The 23306-nt window shown below is 36.2% G+C and overlaps 1 protein-coding gene across 1 annotated transcript; it reads right to left on the reverse strand.

Annotated features, from left to right (window-relative positions):
* Positions 1-1925: 1925 nt before the first annotated feature.
* On the reverse strand, positions 1926-23306 carry LOC120349943 (leucine-rich repeat serine/threonine-protein kinase 1-like). The gene is made up of 6 exons (XM_039421517.1): positions 23114-23306; positions 16802-16994; positions 12217-12471; positions 8763-8959; positions 7494-7627; positions 1926-2326 (listed from the first exon to the last, which is right to left on the reverse strand). Exons 1-6 carry the CDS (start codon positions 23289-23291, stop codon positions 2012-2014), a joined length of 1272 nt encoding a protein of 423 aa, XP_039277451.1. The 5' UTR covers positions 23292-23306; the 3' UTR covers positions 1926-2011.

The following is a 23306-nucleotide window of genomic DNA, read 5'->3' on the forward strand; positions in this document are numbered from 1 at the left end:
ATCAGTTGAGTAAATTTCAGACGTGATGATGCGTCAAACATAATTCCCTATTCCTTACGTGTATAAGCCAGTTCTTTCCTTATTATAGTATAGAAAACTGAAGAATACATAATACTTGAAAACTCACAGAATCATATTGATTTTTCCAATACATCAATAAATTTTAGTTCGATTAGGATCCTCCTCAATTTGAATCAGGCAGCCTTTTGTTTTCCCAATTCCAAACAAAATACCTAAAATACTCGTTTCACTGGGAATTCGTGTCTGATAGTACATTATAACTGAAGAATATAAATTATTTCTTATTTTATTGTGATCTATTCATGTTTTTCTTATGAAATTCAATTATAGGCCTACAGCATGAAGACTATGTCCAATTCATTTGTACTGGTGGCAAAATTTTACATTAAAAATAATTATTTGATAAAATCCAAGTTCAATAGTAATGAAAACAAATTCCTTCAAAAAATAATTGATAATACGTTTCGAGGGAAAAAATTAAGAACAAAAAAATGGGAAGCCTCGGGGATTCGAACCGAGGAACCATCGCTCCGTAAACAGGCCTTTTACCGCTGCGCTACATAGATGTTCGTAAATGGTAGTCTTATAACCATAAATAGACACACTTTGGGCTATGAAACTTTATGTAGCCTACGGTAGCATAGATGAATTTGAACATTAATTCTGAAAAATCTAGAAGGAAAATTGAAATTTGGGCTTCCAGGTGCACGAGATTGATATTTTTAGAATCTATGTTCAAAATTTGGAGATCTAAATCATTCCCGTTTTTCCGGTATGCAATCCAAAAGTTGACATGTTTTGATGCGAACAAACGAACACACGAACAAACACAACCCTACTCTCTCTTATTATATAGATGAATAATTACCACAATATCAACTTCTCAACTACACAAAAAGGGAAAAATACAGATATAATCAGCTGATGACAAGCGAAATGGGTGTGTTCATGGCGCAAAAGTCTGTACGCAGCTCTAGGCTGGCCACTAACGACGAGACATGCATGTACATGCTTGCCGCACCGTTAGTGGCCAGCTCAAGAGATTGAAAGACATTTTCCATTAATAGATGAAGATGAAAGACACCATCAATTCCACATACTTCATTCAATAACTATAGTGAGGTCCACGTTATAATGACAGTGAAGAAAGATAGAGATCTGTCTTGTCAATGCCTTCTATTAGACGGTAGCTGATACAGGTTTATTGATGTAATATTAACGGTTCATTCTCGTTTAAAATGATCAGTTATATTTTATTGAGCAAAAGATTATATTTTTAAATAATTTCATAATTAAGATGAAATATTTTGTTAATTAGTTATTAATTCTACATTGTTGAATTCTACATTGTTGAAAGACGATCTGGCAACAGAGCAAAGCGAGAAAGAGATAGCGCTAATTCCGTAATTTTGAAGTTTATTAAATAATAATTTATGATTCACACTGTCAAATGCTTTGGTTAGATCCAGGAATGCTCCTACAGTATTTAATCCCTCATCTGGCAACAGAGCAAAGCGAGAAAGAGATAGCACTATCTGCTTTGTTAAATGATAGACAAGGATAGCAATAGCATTGCTAATCAAATACTGCCATTATAACGTGAACCTCACTATAGCTTTTGATGCCACTTGGTTCTACCATAGAGAAATGATAGCATAACATTATGGTTTATTTTCTGTATGGTTTTAAGTAGGGATGGGTATCGATACATCGATGTTTAGAAACATCGATGTTTCAACATCTAACATCGATGTTTCAATTTTAACATCGATGTTTACTGTTCGATGTTTTTCACTTATCGATGTTCAGGAGGAAAAAACATCGATGTTCAAAACATCGATGTTTTGACTTTCGATACCCATCCCTAGCTTTTAAGCAGCAGCCAAGTTATCATTAGCAGCGCAATGAGTTTATGAATCAATTGATAGCAATTGAATAATTGCAATATTATTCCACATTATTATGATATTGTAATATTCTTTCTATCTAATTACGCTGCAGCCCAATTATCAGTGGCCCAAAGCAGGGCAAACGAGTTATTGTGTGTTTGGGAGCACTGACTGAGCAGAGTCGGCGTACCAATCACATCCTTGTAGCGTTTGATGAGACTGCGATAGCCCTGACCAATGGTCACCAACAGCGTCTCTGATTGGCCGAGCGGCTGCAACGCCAAGATGGCCGACACCTCCTCCTGGAACGGACGGAACACAGTGATTGGTCTCATGCTGGTCCTCTCCGCCACAACTATGCAGCCCCAGGTCGTCCCAATGTACAGCTCTGTGTTTAGCACACACAGACTTGTCACCTGAAAGTAGATTGCAAATTAGTCGGTTTCAATTCTCACCGGGAAGTAGATAAAACATGAGTCTATTTCAACTAAGGCTCAACGGAGTGATCCGTGGTCTAGTGCAGGGCTCTCCAACCTACGGCCCGCGGATAGATTTTTTCCGGCCCACCGAGAGTTATTGCTGCAGATTTGAAAAAAAATATATATCTATACACATTTTTGACAACAACTGTGAGTTCAGTACTCTTCTCTTACTAAAGTGCGAGATAAATTACTTTTAACACGGCTCTTTCTCGAAGACGGAGAGGTCCGATGCTCTATCCTCCACTAATCACTCCCACTACCTAGCAGCATTCTCCTTCTTTTGTGTCTGAGTGAGAGAGCTTTGTAACGCGACGCGGCAACACTCCCCTCCATCTATTGCTGGCAATGTTCCAAGTAGTGTACTGGTCAGCAGGTATATTGGTTTGTGTATGTTACAGAGATGTTTTCATCACAAGAACATGAAGCAAAATGACACGGCGCATCCAATTGTGCGCAGGATGTCTGTCTGTGTCTATGCTACAAACTGTGGAGGAAGAAATGGGTTTCTCCTCTTCAAGTAATTTATCTCGCACTTTAGCAACTCCATTTCTTAATAAGTCCGACTGAGTCATTGTCAATATTGTAGAACCGTTCCATAATTGTGTAATTCTTAATAAGTGTAAAATAAGCTGTAAACAAGCAGCGATCAACCATTGTTGAGATATCAGCAAATGGTCTGCACGGACTGTACATGTCTCTCCCAGTAAAATACTCTAAAAACATAAAAAAACATGCTCAAGCTATGTTTTCTCTTTTTGGATCTACCTTCAAGTGTGAGCAGACATTTTCAAAAATGAAGTTTGTTAAATCCAAATACAGCTACCTTGTCAGATGAACATTTGAAAACAATTTTAATGATCGGAACCATAAAGTTTGATCCTAAATGGGCGGACATTCTAAGCGGAAAAGAAATGCAATCTTCTCACTAAAAATAAGTATTCTCTTTTAGCTTGGTAACTTTCTGTGAATTCGTGTATTGTCAAGTTGTCTTATTACTAGTAAAAAAATTATTATAATTTTGTTTAACTTTCTAATTTACGCATTGTCAAGTTTTCTTATGACCTTTCTACACTCAATAAATTGGACTTTGCATTGGATTGAAATGAATTGGTTTGTTTCTTCCTGTGTTTAAATTAAACCTACTTGAAACTCCTCATATTATTTAAATGGAAATATAATAATTTTACACCCCACAAAGTCCCGTCGTGTGTGTCCCCACAAGTCAAATTCCACGTACATCCTTGTTATTGGCCCTCTAAGCCTCCCAAGAATTAACAATGTGGCCCTAGGATAAAAAAGGTTGGAGACCCCTGGTCTAGTGGATAGACTGTTTGCGTAGCAGCATAGAGATCCCTGGTTCAAACCCTATTAATACCAAAAGTATTTTAACCAGATCACTCCCGTGTTATCGGATGGGCACGTTAAACTGTCGGTCCCGGCTGGGCTGAAGTATGACAGTCGTAAGGCCCATTGACGGCTTAAATGATATATTCAGGCGGTGGGACCTTCCCGCAAGGGACTCCCCACCAACAAAAGCCATACGAATTTACTTTTACTTGAGGCTCAACTCACACTACCACGACTCAAATCATACGACTCCAGTCTCTCGACCTTACGACTTTCTTGCTCATTGTCACTACTTCAGTTCCATGCTACTCCATTTCTAATCTCACATTATTAAAAAAAAGATCCAATTCGTCACTTCTGTGCATGTAACAAACTTTATAACAATTATTTTGAATATATTGTCTTTCATTTCATTTATTCATAGACAATAGATACAATCATAGAGAAACAATAGCATAAGTAGATATCCCATGGTATAGAGCGTTTATGTCGCAACTTTTACTGTTATCTCAAGCCGATTATTGTCGATTTTTACTGTTTTGATCGTGTAAGAGTTTATGAACTGCACAATATGAGAGACTACCAGCGACATAAAGCTTCACGGGAAAGAAATACGTGGACTATCGGCTTAAGATAACAGTAAAAGTTGCGACATAAACGCCCTATACCATGGGATATCTACTCATGCTCATTGTTTCTCTATGGTATCACAATGCAGTTAAAAACAACAGGCATTCGCCCAAAACTGCTTTAAACCTTAATTTGGAATACACAGTCTAGAGGTTATGTAAATGATAACTTAATTCACACACTATTTTGAGTTCAAAAATGTATGTACTACAATAATTTTGAATTTATCAGATTAATTAATTTCAAAATAAAAATCCAAACAGAAATCTTGCTTGACAATCACAAAAAATATTGAAAATTTCACTTAAATACACAAATTATACTCATGTTAAAATTCTAAATGTCTTATGTTTAAAATAATGTCTGAAATAGTCTTATCTAATTCTTAATATATTGTTTTATCTGAAATGATAAAACCTCACTTTCATAAAACATAAACACACTTTCATTTCATTTTTATTTCAACACCTACATCACAAGGATGAGGGGCACGTCAAGGAAGTCGCTACTTGTCAATCACACTCTTCACCGGAAATTCCTTCATGAAAATACATAGTACTACAATAGAGAAACAATAGCATAAGTAGATATCCCATGGTAGGCTATAGGGCATTTATGTCGCAACTTTTACTGTTATTTCACGCTGATAGTCCACGTGGTTCTTTCCCGTGAAGCTTTATGTCGCTGGTAGTCTCTCATATTGTGCCGTTCATACACTCTTAAGCTGCGTACACATATACGCACTTCCTACCCGCACCGAGCACGCTCCGCCTTCGTACCGCCCTCGTACCACCATCGAACCACAGTCGCACCGCCCACGCACCCATTATGAGCGTTATGGAAGATGCTAGATCTTCTCGCGTTCCCCGGTCGAACCACTGTTGCTCCCCGGTCGATCATCAATCGCTCTGCTGGAGTGACGTTCGGTTGCGGAGCAGAGCGAAAGTCTGTACGCACCTTTACCCGGTCAAAACAGTAAAAAACGACAATAATCGACAGTAATCGGCTTGAGATGACAGTAAAAGTTGCGACATAAACGCCCTATACCATGGGATATCTACTTACGCTATTGTTTCTCTATGGTACTATGCAACTCAAGTCGAGGCTCGACCAACATGTCGAGTCGACGCTCGACTCAGTCTCACAGTCGTAAGGTCGCAGAGACTAGAGTCGACTGGTCTGAGTGTCACCATTTGAAAACACATTCTGCGTCGAGAAGAGACTGGAGTCGCAGTCTCTTCTCGACTTTAGTCACGTAAGTGTGAGTTGAGCCTAAACCTTATAATCTTCAATCTATCTCGGAAGCAAGATAACTTATGATGAAAGAAGTCGTAAATACATAGCTATAGTGAGGTCCACGTTATAAAGGCAGTGGAGAAAGATAGGAGAACAACGTTGCCGATCCTCTGTCTCATCAATGCCTTCTATAGACGGTAACTGATACACGTTTATGATGTAATATTAACTGTTCATTCTCGTTTAAAACAATCAATTATATTTTAACAAGCAAGAAATTATATATTTCAATAATTTTATATAGTATATTACGCTACAAGCACAGAAAGTTAGTGTTTACGGTATGAGGGTAGTTTCCTCATATGGGAATATGTTATCCGAATACCGTAAACACCTTTCTGAGAGAGTCACGCGTACGATTTTTTTCTCCACACTACAGGTATAGCTGACGCCAAAAAGTTAGGCGGTGGGTCTCTTGTGCATTCCAACAGCTGATGTTGTCAAGTAGAGTTGTCATCTAGCTTGGCTTAGGTGATGATTTTAAATCAAAAGAGACAATAAATAGATGCATTGCATCAGCTGTGAGTAGGTTACACCATGTGACCCACGAAGCCGCCTAACTTTTAGGCATCAGCTATATAAGAATAATAAATTGAATAAGAATGTTTTATGAGGGGGGGATGTCTTAGCAGGAAAGAAACCTGTTTATTACGTCAGACGATAGTCGTCTGCAAACAATGTCTTTCAGATCTACGAAGGGACTGGAAAACAGCTGCTTCTGTGCAGTGTGGCGAAAATGAATTTACATAATTAAGATGAAATATTTTGTTAATTAATATTAATTATACATTGTTAAAAGACGAAAAAGCGAAAAAGAGATAGCGCTATCCGCTTTGTTGAATGATAGACAAGGATAGCAATACCATTGCAAATCAAACACTGCCATTATAACGTGGACCTCACTATAGACAACACACTTTACCTACTATTCTCAATTGTAGTGAAAACAGTTACTCGACCAAGTAAGTAGAGTAGAGTTGGCTCGGTAGAGTTAGTATGCCAGTTAGTTACTCGACCACTAACTCTACTAGTGAAAACTAGGCTCAAGTCGTAAAGACATAGCAGGATCTATGAAGCAATGAATGCTTTCAATAATAATAACACGGTATTGACTACAAGAGCATTGAGTCTAAGTGCCGGTTGCACAAAAGCCGGTTAAATTTTAATCGTGATTAATTCCACGAGAACCAATAAGAGAAGCCGTCTTATCACAAAGACCTTCTCTGATTGGTTCTCTTGAAATTAATCACGGTTAAAATTTAACCGGCTTTTGTACAACTGGGCCTAAGTCTAGAGATGAGAAAACGGTTGCTCAAAACGTATGGAGAATTGCAACCTATGGCAGTGAAGCTCGGACGATGGGCGTGAAAGAAGAGAGACGAATTTCTGCTTTTGAGGTATGGTGCTACAGAAGAATGCAGAGGATCAGTTAATGAATACTGAGAGATAATATGAGAGAGAGAGAGAGAATGCATCTGAAGAGGTGTTGGAGAGAGAAGGTAACGAATGAAGAAGTGTTTTAAAGAGTCGGAGAGAGAGGTTGTCTACTGAAAGAAATAAAAATGAGAAGAGCACAACTAGTTGGTCATAATCTTCGACAAGAGGGACTAACTAAAAGAATAATGGAGGGAATGACTGAGGGAGGCCAAGACTGGAGTACATAGAACAACTGGAGGAGGATGTTAGATGTGCCAACTAAACAGACCTCAAAAAGATGGCGGATGACAGAGAGGCATGGGGCATCTCAAATTATTATTGAGGATAGTGCATTAAATATAAGATCTGAAGCGGAAAAATTTAAATTTAATAAATATTTGATAAAATTTACCTGACATCGACCAGGACTGAGGTGTTCTTCTATACTGATGGATTTCAAACTTTCGGAGCAAGGAACCAATTTTGAACAATCAAGTTTATTGACAATGTTTCCAGATATTGGGTCCCATTGATACACTACACAACCTGAAACAATAGAATACATGAATATTGTATTAAAAACAAAACAAAATCAGTCATGTTACTAATAATCAAGTGTATATAATATATTGATCAGAGAAATATTCCTTTGCCCTTAAGATATCCTTCAAGATTCTATATACCAGAGTTAACACTGAGTGCCGGTTGCACAAAAGCTGGTTAAATTTTAATTGTGATCAATTTCACGTGAACCAATCAGAGAAGCCTTCTTTTCGAAAAGGATTGGTTCTCGTGGAATTTAATCAAGATTAACATTTAACAGTTATTCGTGCAACCGTGCCTATGAGTTGTCGATTTCAAAATCACTACAACTATTCATTAGCGAGTTCTTCAGCGCAGGGGGCACACAAGTGTTATATCCATTACATGGATTTATATTGTAGTAAATCTACTTTTCTACACAATAAAAGTTATCAAGTACCCTTTCACTTATTTTATTTATTATTTACACATCTCTTGAAAATTTGAAGCTACAGAGTGAGCATACATTCGAAATTATCGAACATTTTTGAACACATTTAATAGGTGAATTCAATAAAAAAAAACGAAAAAGTGTACTTACATGGACATTGATTTATTAATAAAAAGCCAATTTTAAAAAGTTTTATCTATAACACATGACAAGTCTGAAAAAATTCTATGTGAGCACTTTTTGCAGCACATTAAATTAATATCTAGACGATACTCAATTCCACGCCATACATTGTCGATCTGGAGTGATGTCCTGAATGCGCGGCTTTGATTATTTGTTTTAGTTGATCAATATTACATAACTTGGTTGCATACAACTTATTTTTCACGTCCGTACTCTAAACGAAAACGTATTTGAACAGTGATAACCGATTTGCTTTCGTGGACCCACAGAACGCACATAGCTTTCTCCTGACGCTGTGTCGGGGTGACACAAAGAGGTGGTGGGGGTCACCATGGAGCCGACTGTCATCACAAATATTGTAGCAGCTACACCAATTTTTTCCACATAAATAGGCGCGCTACTACTTTTTGTTATTTTTTTCATTCATCTATGAAATGTGTTCAAAAATATTTATGCTCACCCTATAGTGGTGTTGGGATGAAATAAAAGAGTACTTGAAAAATATCATGGTGTTTTGTAGTGTACCTGGATGCACATAAGTCCAGACGGCAGCCGGGCCGTCGTACATGATGGGCGAGTGTGAGGAGACAATCTGGTGGACATGCACGTTGGCGATGATCGGCTCAAAGTGGTTGAGCACTTTATGTCCAGTCACCATGTTGTCATGCATCGTGTACACCGACAGAGCACCGTCACTCTCTCCGCACCACAGCTGGCATTCACTGCAATCAATCAATCAATCAAACTAAAATAGAAGCAAATAACAGTAATAATAATAATAATATTTTATTCTCAACAAAAGTATAACAAAAACAATGTAATACAGTTGAAAAACGTCACAGATAAATAACATAATAACATAAAATATCAATCTTAAAATAAAACTCTAATAACATTTAACAATTCATTAAATTTAGATAATAATTTTTTCACTCTAACAAGAATTCGTCAACCTCATAGAAAACCTTCTCACTGAGAAAAGAATATAGTTTTATTTTGGATTGTTTTTCTTCAACAATACTTCTCAAATCAGCCGGAAGTTTCGCAAAAAACTTTTGTCCCCTATAAGTAGGTGTTTTCTCAAATACACTGAGCCTATGTCTCTCAACTGAAATGTTATTCCTTCCTCTAGTGTTATAGGCATGAATATCTGAGTTAACTTGGAATGAATTCAACCTATCCTTCACATGTAATATTGATTTGAAAATGTACAATGATGGAACAGTTAAAATACTTAGGCTACTGAAAGACTCCCGACATGTCTGTGGAAATTTGAGCCCTTCCAGGTATCTTATTGCGGACTTTTGCAGAACAAAAATTCTTTGAATGTTTTGCTTCGAGGTACTCCCCCATAATTCAATGCCATAAGCAATGTGGGATTCAATCAGTGCATAGTAGACACTTTTTGCTGTTGTTTTAGGCACCCGTTTAACAATATTTCTAAATGCAAAAAGTGACCTACTCAATTTCAATGATATCTTGTTTACATGATCCCCCCAATTAAGCTTGGAATCCATCGACAAACCTAACATGTTCACAACAGTACAACTTTCAATGTTCGTTTCACCAAGTGTTATGGTGGGGTGAAAAGGACGATACTTATAATCAAAGCTGATGACATGACTTTTGTTTGAATTTATAGTGAGGTCTGAATCATTAAAAAACTGCACAACCTCATTTGCCATGTTATTTGCCTATTGTTATCTCCAAGTCTATGAGATCTGATCTCTTAAAAATTAACTATCCAGTGAACTTGGATACTGGAAATGCAGTAGTAGGTTATCAATCTATCAATCAATCCAACCAAGGGACCAGCCAAGAAAGATCACAATCTTGGATAACATGAAATCCAGTAGCAACTTGATGAAATTATTTGTAGTCTGCCTGCACAACAGCTGACTCTCACTGCAACAATTAATCAATCGAATGGGATTAACTAGTAGTTCTGTGAACAGTAGACCTCGCGTCCAGTAAGTTACATTGACCTGTTGTTATGTTTTCTCAAAAATTAATAAATAATTTATCAATTTAAAATGTCTAGAAAAGATCCTAAATAAACATAGAGCTTTCTGTTTTATCGTACCGTGACGTGTCGTCCCGGAATGTGAGTGTGAGCTCTGTTATCAGGTCTGGCTGCCGTCGATACACCAATCCAATCAACCCATCAGAGAACATTCTGTGTTGTCGTGTTGGCGAAAAACCGGTGTGTTGAAATTAACAAAATAAACTACCATAATGCTGATTTCCTACAAACTTCATTTCTCACTTTTTATGATCTTAGAAATCAATTTCTTTTCAATAATATTTGTTGCAATTTTAATCATCAGATAAAAAAGAAAAATGTAAAAAAAATTCTATCAATGACTCCAAACTAGAATCATGGCCTTATGGAAAGACAAAGTTAGTAGACAACTGTCTACTAACGTTAATGGAAGAATACATTTTCAAGATGTTCGATGTTTTTGAACGGGTAGTATTATTGACCGAGCAAAGTGAGGTCTAAGATTCAAGTCGACGGTTTTGCATTTCTCTTTATGTTTATATTAAATTTATATGTTCCGCATTTACAGCGAAACGCAGCAATAGATTTCCATGAAATTTGACAGGTATGTTCCTTTTTGAATTTCGTGTCGACGTATACATACGTTTTTTCGAAAATTTTCATTTTAAGGATACTACAAAAGGAAAAGGAGTCTCCTTTGAACGCCAATTTTACCGTAAAAATCAGACTTTAGAATTATTCATCATAAATCAGCTGTCTAGTGGACTATAATACTACCCGTTCAAAAACATCGAACATCTTGATTTATTCATTTATTGTATAAAATACTATAATCATAATACAATTATGACATTGGAGGAAAAACTAGACTGAGTCTGTACTATTTCTCTCCAAAAATTTTGATAAAATGTTAATGTTGCACAGAAGATAAGGTTATGTAATCACACACTGCTTCGTTACTTGATTTTACTTGAAAATGTATCTTTCCATCAACATAGTAGACAGTTGCAACCAGACCTGATAACAGAGCTCACACTCACATTCCGGGACGACACGTCACGGTACGATAAAACAGAAAGCTCTATGTTTATTTAGGATCTTTTCTAGACATTTTAAATTGATAAATTATTTATTAATTTTTGAGAAAACATAACAACAGGTCAATGTAACTTACTGAGCGCGAGGTCTACTACTGTTCACAGAACTACTAGTAGTCCACTAGACAGCTGATTTATTATGGATAATTCTAAAGTCTGATTTTTACGGTATTATTGGCGTTCAAAGGAGACTCCTTTTCCTTTTGTATTATCTTTAAAATGCGAAATTTCAAAAAACCGTATGTATACGTTGACGCGAAATTCAAAAAAGGAACATACCTGTCAAATTTCATGAAAATCTATTGCTGCGTTTCGCCTTAAATGCGCAACATATAAACATTCAAACATTTAAACATTAAGAGAAATGCCAAACCGGCGACTTGAATCTTAGACCTCACTTCGCTCGGTCAATAAACAAAAGTTGATGCGATAAAAGAGGCTTTTGTTATTAACATAACACATTTCCTTTGATCTTTACCGACTCTCGATGGATAACATAAATCTTGTCAATGACAAGGAATTTTCTGTTAAAAACACGAGTTATTAACTTTTGTTAAGAGAAATTTTTGTCGATTCAGTCAAGTTGATAACTTTTGTTAAGAAATGGTGTTATTAACTCCGGTGTAAACGCAGCTCAATATGATGTTAGTGACTTTTGTAATTAACATCAGTTTATAAAAAAAATGTTGTAAACTTGTGTTATCAACTCTGGTGTAAACGCAGCTTTAGAGTAGCAGTATTTCAGTAGCAGAAATCGGGGTGATTTACAGCATTTAATTGGGATTTTCGTTTAATAATAATCAATTCAATAATTAGCATTTGAACAAATGCAATTTCTAATTTATTTTCATCTGTAGAATTTTTTAAATAGTGAACTGACTTGTGTTTGTCGGTGTAGACAGTGGTGATAGCGTGCAACACACTACTACTGCCCAGCTCACTCATGACAAAGCTGCCCTCGCCCATGGTGGGTGCAGTCGGCGACATGTCGTCTCGCACCAGGAACACGCGCCCGTTGGACAGACCGACGGCGACACGCGCCTGCTGCTCCAGGTGCAGAATGGCGCACACGCCTGCGTTGGCCGGCGATTCGGGGTCTAGTGCGTAACTGAATATGTGCGTGCAATCGCCCGCGCTAAAACAAACACACAAATTATTACAAGTTTACAAAAATATATCAATATTCAAGATTACATCGATTATAAGGTGCAATGCAAGACTATTTTACTAACTATTACTTGTGACCCCCTGGGTTGGAGAACTCGCTCATGAACTGTTTCAATTTCAATTTATTTATTCACACAAACACACACACACACACACACACACACACACACACACACACACACACAAATAAGATACATCAATATGAAATAAAAATTAATTACATCAATAAAAAAAAACATTACAGTATAAAATAAATAACATAAATATGAGAACACATTACAATATTAGAAGGCAAATTATACATGTTATGTGGTGAAGAAGGGTAGAGTAACAAAAGTTCTTCCAACTATGGCTATCCATGTCATAGGAAGGCTTTGATCCTTGGAATTTTTGGAAAGGATTGGGAAAGGGATGTGATAGAGCACAAGTAGGGGAAGTGAGCGCACTAATCAGAAAAGTTCTCTGTTAACTTAATATAGTTCTCAAAGGTAGAAGAAGTAGTTTATTTGATCCAAGCATTGATATCTTTTACTTTTTTGTTATCTTGGCACAACTAATAATTTGTTCAGGAATTTTATTTATAATTTTAGGTACTTATTAGAGGTGGGTCTTAAATTGTATTGATTATTGATAGTATTATTAGTGCAAATGAAATTATTTTTATATTTAAAAATATACTTCACTACATTCATTCATACAACTGTCTAACTGTCAACACGTTAAACTCTTCAAAAGTCAGGTTGGTTGGGAAAAGTCTAGGCTTATTTAAGATTGTTTTAATGATTGATTTTTGAATTATGAAAAGCTCTTCCAAGTGGGAATTATAACAGCCACTGTTGTATTGTAATCTTTGAAACCAGCAACTTTTAATTATACAGAGTTGGTGGAAGTTAAACGAGAAGATATTGAGAGAGAGTCATATCCATAATCCTATTATATTAAGCGAGCAATTTACTGTATAATTTTTTATATCTGGTTATTTATGTTCAACGGATCTCCAAAACGGCTCTAACGATTTTCGCGAGCCATTTCTGTATATCTATATCTGGTTATTTATGTTCAACGGATCTCCAAAACTGCTCTAACGATTTTCGCGAGCCATTTCTGTATATTTATATCTGGTTATTTCTATATATTTATATCTGGTTATTTATGTTCAACGGATCTTCAAAACGGCTCTAACGATTTTCGCGAGCCATTTCTGTATATCTATATCTGGTTATTTATGTTCAACGGATCTCCAAAACTGCTCTAACGATTTTCGCGAGCCATTTCTGTATATTTATATCTGGTTATTTCTGTATATTTATATCTGGTTATTTCTGTATATTTATATCTGGTTATTTATGTTCAACGGATCTCCAAAACGGCTCTAACGATTTCCACGAAATTTAGAACACAGTAGGTTTATGATATAAAAATTCGATTGCACCAGGTCTCATCCTTGGAAAAACTCGCTGAACAACATTAAAATGATAATTCATCCACGACTGAAACAGCTGAGACTTTCGTCGTCTGTGGATAGTAAAAAGTGAGCGAGTGATTCTGTGGAAAATCAAAATATCGCATCCCCGAAATTCATAAGCTGACGTATAGCAGCTGTAGAATATAAACACAATCATTTTAGAGAATTGTGTTCTGTTTATCAATAAAAAGAAATAACGAGCGAAGCCCGGTGCCCCGATATTAGTTACAATACTAGAAACCAAATAGTTTATCTTCAGTACCCGCAACACCGAACAGCAAGCTTGGAGAAAGGGCCACATTATAGCGTACTAACAGCTTATAACTCTCTTCCTACTGAAATAAAATGTATTATTTATTTATTAGGTCAGCACAAACAATACAATGAAAACAATGAAACAATACAAATACAATGAAACAAATGTATTGAAAGCTAAGAAAGGTTTAAGAATGCAATAAAAGCTGAATTGATTGCTTGATGCATCTCCGTACAGTTTAGAGGAAAGCTTTAACTGTTGGCGTGTGTAAGAAATTTTTTGCAAGTGTCACCTGGTCATATGGGACATATATATGAATCATATATTTATCTCATATTGATCAGGATTTTTGAGTTTTAAATTGTAAAAGTTTAATGAACAGTGTTTTTGTCTTTGAACAATTTTTGTCATCGACAGAAAGATTGTTTATTTTATTTGTTGTCAAAATTAATGTAGCTTCTCTTTTCGTTTTAATAACAAACGTGCCGCTTGTGCGACAGATAAAAATATGTACTTGAAATGGCTTTCATGTTTGGCATTGACTGAGTTATATTTAATACCCAAAATTTTATTTTTGGTCAGTGTGAGTGTGAGCTCGTTCGATAGGACTGAAAGTTAAGTCCGGCTGATCCAGTGAAAAAGGCTAGATTTCGGTTCGTTTAATAGTACAGTTATTCTGTCACAGATCGGGCAGTATAAAAATAATTGTATTGTTAAGGGAGACGGGTTCTGAGCCTATTCATTGGTTCAGTTAATATTTGTTCTTTTAAAATACTAAAGTCGCGAAATACCAGTGGATGCCAAAGTGGGAAGCTATTTCAAAAAGGTAGGTGACTACTGAATCATTGTTCTTGAATTTTCATAGCCACAAACATTGAATCCTCATTAGCAGCAAGCGAGTGTTTTCCCCATTAAATTCATATCAAATATTGTTTTATAATCAAATTAATCTTGTTTTGTTCAAATGTATATATGTTAAAGATTCATGAATTAAAAATTTAGTTATTCTGTTCTTTTCTTGTTATCATAGTTTTTTTCCCCTTACATATTTGGTGTAGGGCACATTCCTGCTTACACAAGCATATTTCAACTCCTTTGTATGTTCTGATTTTCTTCTCTTTTATAATCACTTTTTTGAGTGCTTTACTCAATATTTTTGATGTACCATATACTACGACCAAGCCACAGTATACATACAGTATGGAAACTACTCGGCTAGTACCCTGGCGCAAAAATCCGCCATCTTGTTAGGGAAGCGCCGCATTGTAATAGTATTGATGGAAGGTTCGGATCACTTTACTGATCTGGATCAATTGATCTCGTTCACTGCCGCGAGCCAATCAGAAGACCACGATTGGAACTTCCTAAGGTCACGTGACGTGTCTAGATTTTGTGCCATGTAAAAAGCATTGGTTGGATAGGCGTTTGATTGACAGTTTCCATTTTGTATCTATTCTGTGATTGATTTTTGTAGTGTTATATGACAAAAATTAAACTAAACTGATATGGAAGCAGCTAAATATTTCTTTCACAAGAAATAATTAGACAGTAGGTTTCATTGGGCATCCTATTTGAAATGGAAAATTACTCTGTCACTTCAACAATTTTGTCCCTCATAACAATCCAAATTCATTTTTTCAAGGTTGTCATGAGATCATGATTTCGATACAACTGAGTTCCAAGAGAAAATGAATGGCAAGAACCACACATTGATATCTCAACCCGAATCAGTTTGTTGATGTAAAAGTTGAAAATTATCTTGTATATCAATCATATGTCAGCGCATGAAGGACTGTCTGTATGACAGCTTCTAAATAGCCTCAGCTGATGTTACTAGTAGTTTTGTGAACAGTAGACCTCACGCAGCATTCTCATCCACAAGTACCGGATTGAAACTATAGACCTTATGGAAATACAGCAAAAGACTGGATTCTCCAATCTCCACACATCTGTGTAATCACTTGTCAGCTGATTATGATGAATAGTCTGATTTTGACTCTAATATTGGCGTATGAAGGAGGCTCCTTTTTCCTTTCATATTATCCTTGAAATGCAACATTTCCAAAAAACCTTGTATATACGTCGACGCGCAATTAAAAAAGGAACATACCTGTCAAATTTCATGAAAAATCTATTACCGCGATTCGCCGTAAATGCGCAACATATAAACATTTAAACATTAAGAGAAATGCCAAACCGTCGACTTGAATCTTAGACCTCACTTTGGTCGGTCAATGAATGAATGAATGAATGGAAAAAATGTTTTAATTGCATGCAATGAATTCTTCAGCTAACTAAATGATCAATCACAACAATTTTTTCTATGCACTTTCAATGTTATTTGTTATATCCTGAAAAAAGGACGAAGGAGTGAGTCAATTTTGTTGCCCAACAAACTTGACCTGTAAAAATGTTCGAATAATAAAAAAATTTTATTTTTTTGTGTTCAAAAATTTTAATCTGATTGATCAATTCTCCCTAAAGTTATTGTAGAACATACAGACGGACAACGATTTTGACCTTGAGTGTCAAAAGTAAGAACTCGCTAACGCTCGTTCAATAAATGAATGAACTCACAAATAGGCATGTATCTGTCCCTTGCAATCGCCGAGCCAGATAGAGTTGCCGACGAGGCAAGCGGCTGTGGGTTCGCCTGGAAGGACGAGGCTCGAGTACTGGACAAACGAGTGACCACTCACCACCAGCTGATCGGTCACCTTGTTGGCACATGCCAGCCAGATCTCACCTCCGCTCGCACAGGCGCCGTCTTCTGTCAAGTCAAAGTACAACACATAAATTATTCATCTCAATTAAATTAAATTCACAATCAATTTCGACTGGAATAATCACGTACGGTACTCAACTAAGCTGGATTTATTAACCACTGAATCAATACATTATCAGATAAACAATTACAAAGAACTAAAGAATAATTCATCACCCGATTTAAGATCATTTATCATTTGATAGATCAATGATCTAATACACTACAATTATAAGAACACGATTGAAATACAATAATATATTTCTGAAAAATTCCAATTTCTGAATCACAATTAAAACACCAGAATTTGAAATTACCTGATTGTAGATTTCTTCAACTTGAAAAATACGCAAGAAGCAGTCTATCACATCTGTAAAGTTTTTCAATGCCTAACCTGAGTACGGTATATCTTATAATTTTTTCAAAATTTATTCGATATTTTTCAGGTTTTCAACTGATTACTAGAGTGAATTTTTCAAATTAATTTGTATATTAAGATTCTAAATTCAATTTCTTGTCAATATACAGGATTATCATAAAATAATGGTGCGGTTTCGAGCATTGTTTAAAGAAAAACCAAATTACTTACAGTTAATGTTTTTTATTCACCTAATTTGTCGTCTGAAACAGTTTTTTTACATGATTAATAACTTTCAATAAGTGCGCCCTTAGTCGCTCGACAAATGTCCAAACGATAATAAATTTCTCTCTTAACATTCAATAACATTTCTTCGATTATGGTTGTCATTGGTTCTTTAATCCTGTTTTAAAGTGGTTCAGTTCGCGATTTCTTGTGAATAAACAATGTTTTTGATGTAAGTTAACAAGAAAAAATCTACCTGAACCACTTAAAAACAGGATTAATGAAGCAATGACAACCATAACCAATGAAATGCTAGCGAATGTTTGGAGAGAATTGATTATCGTTGGATATTTTGTCGAATGACTAAAGGCGCACATATTTAAATTTATCAATTATGTAAAAAAACTGCCTGAGACGACAAATTAGATGAATAAACAACATCAACTGTAAGTAATTTGGTTTTTCTTTAAACCATGTTCGAAACCGCACCATTCTTTTATGATAACTCTGTATTTTGGGATCCGTGTTTGGAAGTGCTGACGAAACATAACCTTTTTTGTACTCATTTCAACCAAAATTCTGGAATGAAATAGTAAGGCCTATAAGCATGTTTGTTTCATTCCAAAACATTATATGATTTTGTGTTTTTATCATTGATGAATGAATGAATAAATATCAGACACTTGTTATCAAAACCATTTATAAGAAAAAGAGAGAGAATTTAACGTGAAAGTTGTAGTAAGAAGTACAATTTCATATTTATAATTTCCCCCACACCTGGTTCTCCAGATGAAGGAAGTGGAATATAAATAGAAAAAACAATGTGACATTTTTGTTTATTTTAAGTTATAATAAACATTTGAAATAAATAAAATACATGAAAGAATAAATACATGAGTAAATATAATACAATAAATCAATAGATACATGAGAAAATATAACATAAGAAGGTATCCCATGGTATAGGTCGTTTATGTTACAAATTTCAAGCCGGTTTTTTGTCAACTCAAGTCGATTACTGTCGACTACCGTCTTTTATTGTTGTTTTGGCCGGATGAGAGTGTAATGCCTAGTCCACATGTTGGCCCAGCCTTGTAAGCTTGGCTGCGTTGTTCTTGTCATCCATATTGCGTGCCCAATCGAGGCCAGCGGTAGCCATGTAAATTGAAAATATCAACTAAAATGAACACAATAAAAACGTAAAGCAATAAGCAAACGTGAAGCAAAAACGTAAGGCCTACAGCAACTCAATTACTCAGAAAAACAGCAGAGCAGAAAACAAAAAATCTGGTGTGGTACACTCACACAACTTTCCTTGCTCATTGAACTGTAAGCCTCATTCTTAAACGAGAATAACTTAGGGGAATAACATAATGACGATTGGCGGCAACATATTTGAAACTACGATCAGACTACTGAGTATATGTGTACTCGCTTCACTCACCATATCCGTCTAGCCAGGGGGCTCCGCCCCCTGGACCACCGACTGGATCGTCCAAGAATGAGATCAGCAGGCTCGCTTCGCTCGCCTGCATTTTTCATTTGAGCATTTTTATCAGAGTGTTAGGACAATCCAGTCGGGGTTCCAGACTAAACATCTGGCTAAACGGATATGGCGAGCGAAGCGAGCCTGACGGCTAGTAATATAATATTCCCAGGATTGAAGTAGCAGTGCCCAATCAATTTTTCCGCGATAAATGCATTTAAATCTTCAACTTGGTGCCAACCTAACAAAGTCAAATCAACTTAATGCCAACCTGACAAAATTATTAATTTAGTTGCCAGTTAACAACTGTTTCGAAGAGGTTACTCTATCTAGATTATAGTTCTATAGTAACATATGATATGGAAATTTCAATTATAATTAAGAGTGGGAGAAGAAGAATATACATGCTAAAAGACGAACTTGAAACCCTTAAAAACAACCCTTAGAGTTAAAATATTGCCAAAAGATTTCTTAGTGCGCCTCTAAAGGGCCAATGAACATACCTACCAAATTTGAACGTTTTTGGTCCGGTAGATTTTTAGTTATGCGAGTGAGTGAGTGAGTGAGTGAGTGAGTCAGTCAGTCAGTCAGTCAGTCAGTGAGTGAGTGCCATTTCGCATTTATATATATATATATATATATATATATATATATATAATATATATATATTATAATATATATATATATATATAATTGCTTTCAGAGTACTTTTTTCTTCGTGTAAATGTGAAATTCGATTATTTTTAAAAGTCGTCAAAACAGCTGTTCTACAGATGAAATATCGACTATGTGTTCTTTTTATAAACTGCTCTACCTACCTCTCATGCACGAGGAGGAGGTTCCAAGGTCCATTTCTCAAAGGATGGGGTGGACATCCCATTGGTTTCCCAGGAAAAAAACTGGCGCCAGTTGTTAGAGCTGATAAATAACTATACAGGGTATGAATTGGAAAAAATCGGTCAAGTCATTTTTGAGAAAATCGTGAAAAACATGGTTTTTTAGTAATTATCTGCCATTTTTCTCAATAATATTACGGAGCTCCTGAAATTTTCCCAGAAATGAGACTCATGTCAGTTGATAGGGCTTATAAATAGCTATCTATGGTATAAATTTGAAGAAAATCATTAGTGCCGTTTTCAAGAAAAACGTGAAAAGCATGTTTTTTTTAGTAATTATCCGCCATTTTTTCAGCCATCTTGAATGAATTCTTATTGTCGGATCCTCATGGTATAAGGACCTAAAGTTTAAAATTTCAAGTCAATCGGTTAATTAGAAATGGAGTTATCGTGTTCACAGACATACACACATACACACACACACAGACCAACACCCAAAAATCATGTTTTTGGACTCAGGAGACCTTGAATCGTATAGAAAACTTGAAATAAGGGTACCTCAATTGTACCTAAGGGTACCTTATTGGGAAAGCAATACTTTCCTTACCTATGGTAATAGGGCAAGGAAAGTAACAAGCATGCACAGCATTCATGGTTGACAAGAGCGTGAATGGGAGGTGTTTTGCCAGTGCTGGTCTTCATTAACCTTCGCTGGGTTGGCATTTGCTCGACTAAAATCGGAGCGATGGCCAATGAAGGCCAATGAAGGCGAACGCCGGCAAACCAACCATCCACACTCTGGCGCTCGTCGTAATTTGTACGCATTGGGCCAACGTATGGATGCGGCATAATAACGGTATACTATGATAGACTACCAGTGTCACATAGCTTCACGAAAAAATCTGGTGTGGTACACTCACAAAACTTTCCTTGCTCATTGAACTGTGAGCCTCATTCTTAAACGAGAATAATTTAGAGGAATAACATGATGACGATTGGCGGCAACATATTTGAAACTACGATCAGACTACTGTATATGTGTATATATAATTGTTTTCAGAGTTACATTTTCCTTTGTGTTATTGTGAAATTCGATGATTTTTTTAAAAGTCGTCAAAACAGCTGTTCTACAGATGAAAATCTCGACTATGTGTTCTTCTTATAAACTGCTCTATCTACCGACCTTATGCACGAGAAGGAGTTAACAAAGTCCATTACTCAAGGATGAGGTGGACCCCATAAGTTTCCATGGGGAAAGACTCATGCCAGTTGATAGAGCTGATGAATAAATATACAGGGTATGAATTTGAAATAATCAGTCAAGTCATTTTTGAGAAAATCATGAAAAACATGGTTTTTTAGTAATTATCCGCTATTTTTCTCAAGAAAATTATGGAGATCCTGCAATTTTCCCAGTAATGAGACTCTTGTCAGTTGATAGGGCTAATAAATAGCTATCCATGGTATAAATTTGAAGAAAATCGTTAGAGCCGTTTTCAAGAAAAACGTGAAAAACATGGTTTTTTAGTAATTATCCGACATTTTTTCCGCCATCTTGAATTGAATTTTATTGAATTTCTTATTGTCGGGTCCTCATGGTATAAGGACCTTAAGTTTGAAATTTCAAGTCAATCGGTTAATTAGGAATGGAGTTAACGTGTTCACAGACATACACACACACACACAGACCAACACCCAAAAATCATGTTTTTGAACTCAGGGGACCTTGAAACGTATAGAAAACTTGAAATAAGGGTACCTTAATTTTTTTGGGAAAGCAATACTTTCCTTACCTATGGTAATAGGGCAAGGAAAGTAGCAAGCATGCACAGCATTCATGGTTGACAAGTGCGTGAATGGGTGGTGTTTTTCCAGCGCTAGTCTTCATTAACCTTCGCTGGGTTGGCATTTGCTCGACTAAAATCGGAGCGAAGGCCAATGAAGGCGAGCGCCGGCAAACCAACCATCCACACTCTGGCGCTTGTCGTCATTTGTACACATTGGGCCAACGTATGGATGCGGCATAATAAAGCATACTATAAGAAACTACCAGTGTCACATAGCTCCACGAAAAAATCTGGTGTGGTGCACTCACACAACTTTCCTTGCCGTTATGAAAATTGATCAACTGACGCTAGTGTTCCCGCGCATCTCAAGTCCACTTTTCTAAGATCTGAGCCAGCTGGTGACAGGACAATAACGCTGGAGACACACGAAGTCTGCTATCTCTTCATAGTGAATGATTTAATAGAATCAACAGTTGCCAACAGTTTGCAATTGAATAATCTTATTTTCTCTAATTTCGAGCTTATTTTCAATTTTAGGTGAAAATGTTACTGAAAATTAATTGTAGAGATTTTCATGCTCAATCTTTTCCAATTGATTTTTTTTGTTTAAATTGTATCTGAAGCCTGATAATTGAAAATCTAAAATCAAACTTTGCATAGATGGTGCAGTGCTCCTGAAATTTTTACAGATATGGGACTTGTAGCAGTTTATAGAGCTTATCAATGACTTTTCTAGGTATGAATTTGATCAAAATCGTTGGAGCCTTTTTCGAGAAAATCGCGAAAAACCCTGTTTTTGACAACATTTTCGCCATCTTGAATTGCATTTGATCGAAATTGTTCGTGTCGGATCCTTATAGTGTAAGGACCTTAAGTTTCAAATTTCAAGTCATTCCGTTAATTGGGAGATGAGATATCGTGTACACAGACGCACATACACTCATACACACACACACACACATACAGACCAATACCCAAAAACCAGTTTTTTGGACTCAGGGGACCTTGAAACGTATAGAAATATAAAAAATGGGGTACCTTAATTTTTTTCGGAAAGCAATACTTTGCTTACCTATGGTAATAGGGCAAGGAAAGTAAAAAAACTATAAGGACTATCGGCTTGAGTTAACAGTAAAATTTGGAACATAAATGTCCTACACCATGTCACATAGCTTCATAGCGTCACATAGACTACCAGTGTCACATAGCTTCACAAAAAAACTATAAGGACTATCGGCTTGAGTTTATAGTAAAATTTGGAACATAAATGTCCTACACCAAGGGATATCTTCTCATGCTATCTTTTCTCTAAGATATAACTGAATGATAAATGGATAAATTTGTATCTACATGGGGTATCTACCTCATGCTATCTTTTCTCTATCATATAACTGAATGAATAAATAGATAAATATTCAAATAAGATTGCATACCGTTGTTGGCCTGGAACGAGGAGGCAGTGACCGTTGCGACTACAGTGGAGGGGTGATTGAGCGAGACAATGTCGAGCAGATGGGTGAATTCCGGCGCAGACGCAATCGACACTATCTGGCTGGCAGACGGCCGGTCACGTGGTTGCTGACACCAACACAGTACCATCAGGTCAAGCATGTATGAAGGGTACAA

The sequence above is a fragment of the Nilaparvata lugens genome, chromosome 2 (genome assembly GCF_014356525.2).
Source record: "Nilaparvata lugens isolate BPH chromosome 2, ASM1435652v1, whole genome shotgun sequence".
Lineage (NCBI taxonomy): Eukaryota > Metazoa > Arthropoda > Insecta > Hemiptera > Delphacidae > Nilaparvata > Nilaparvata lugens.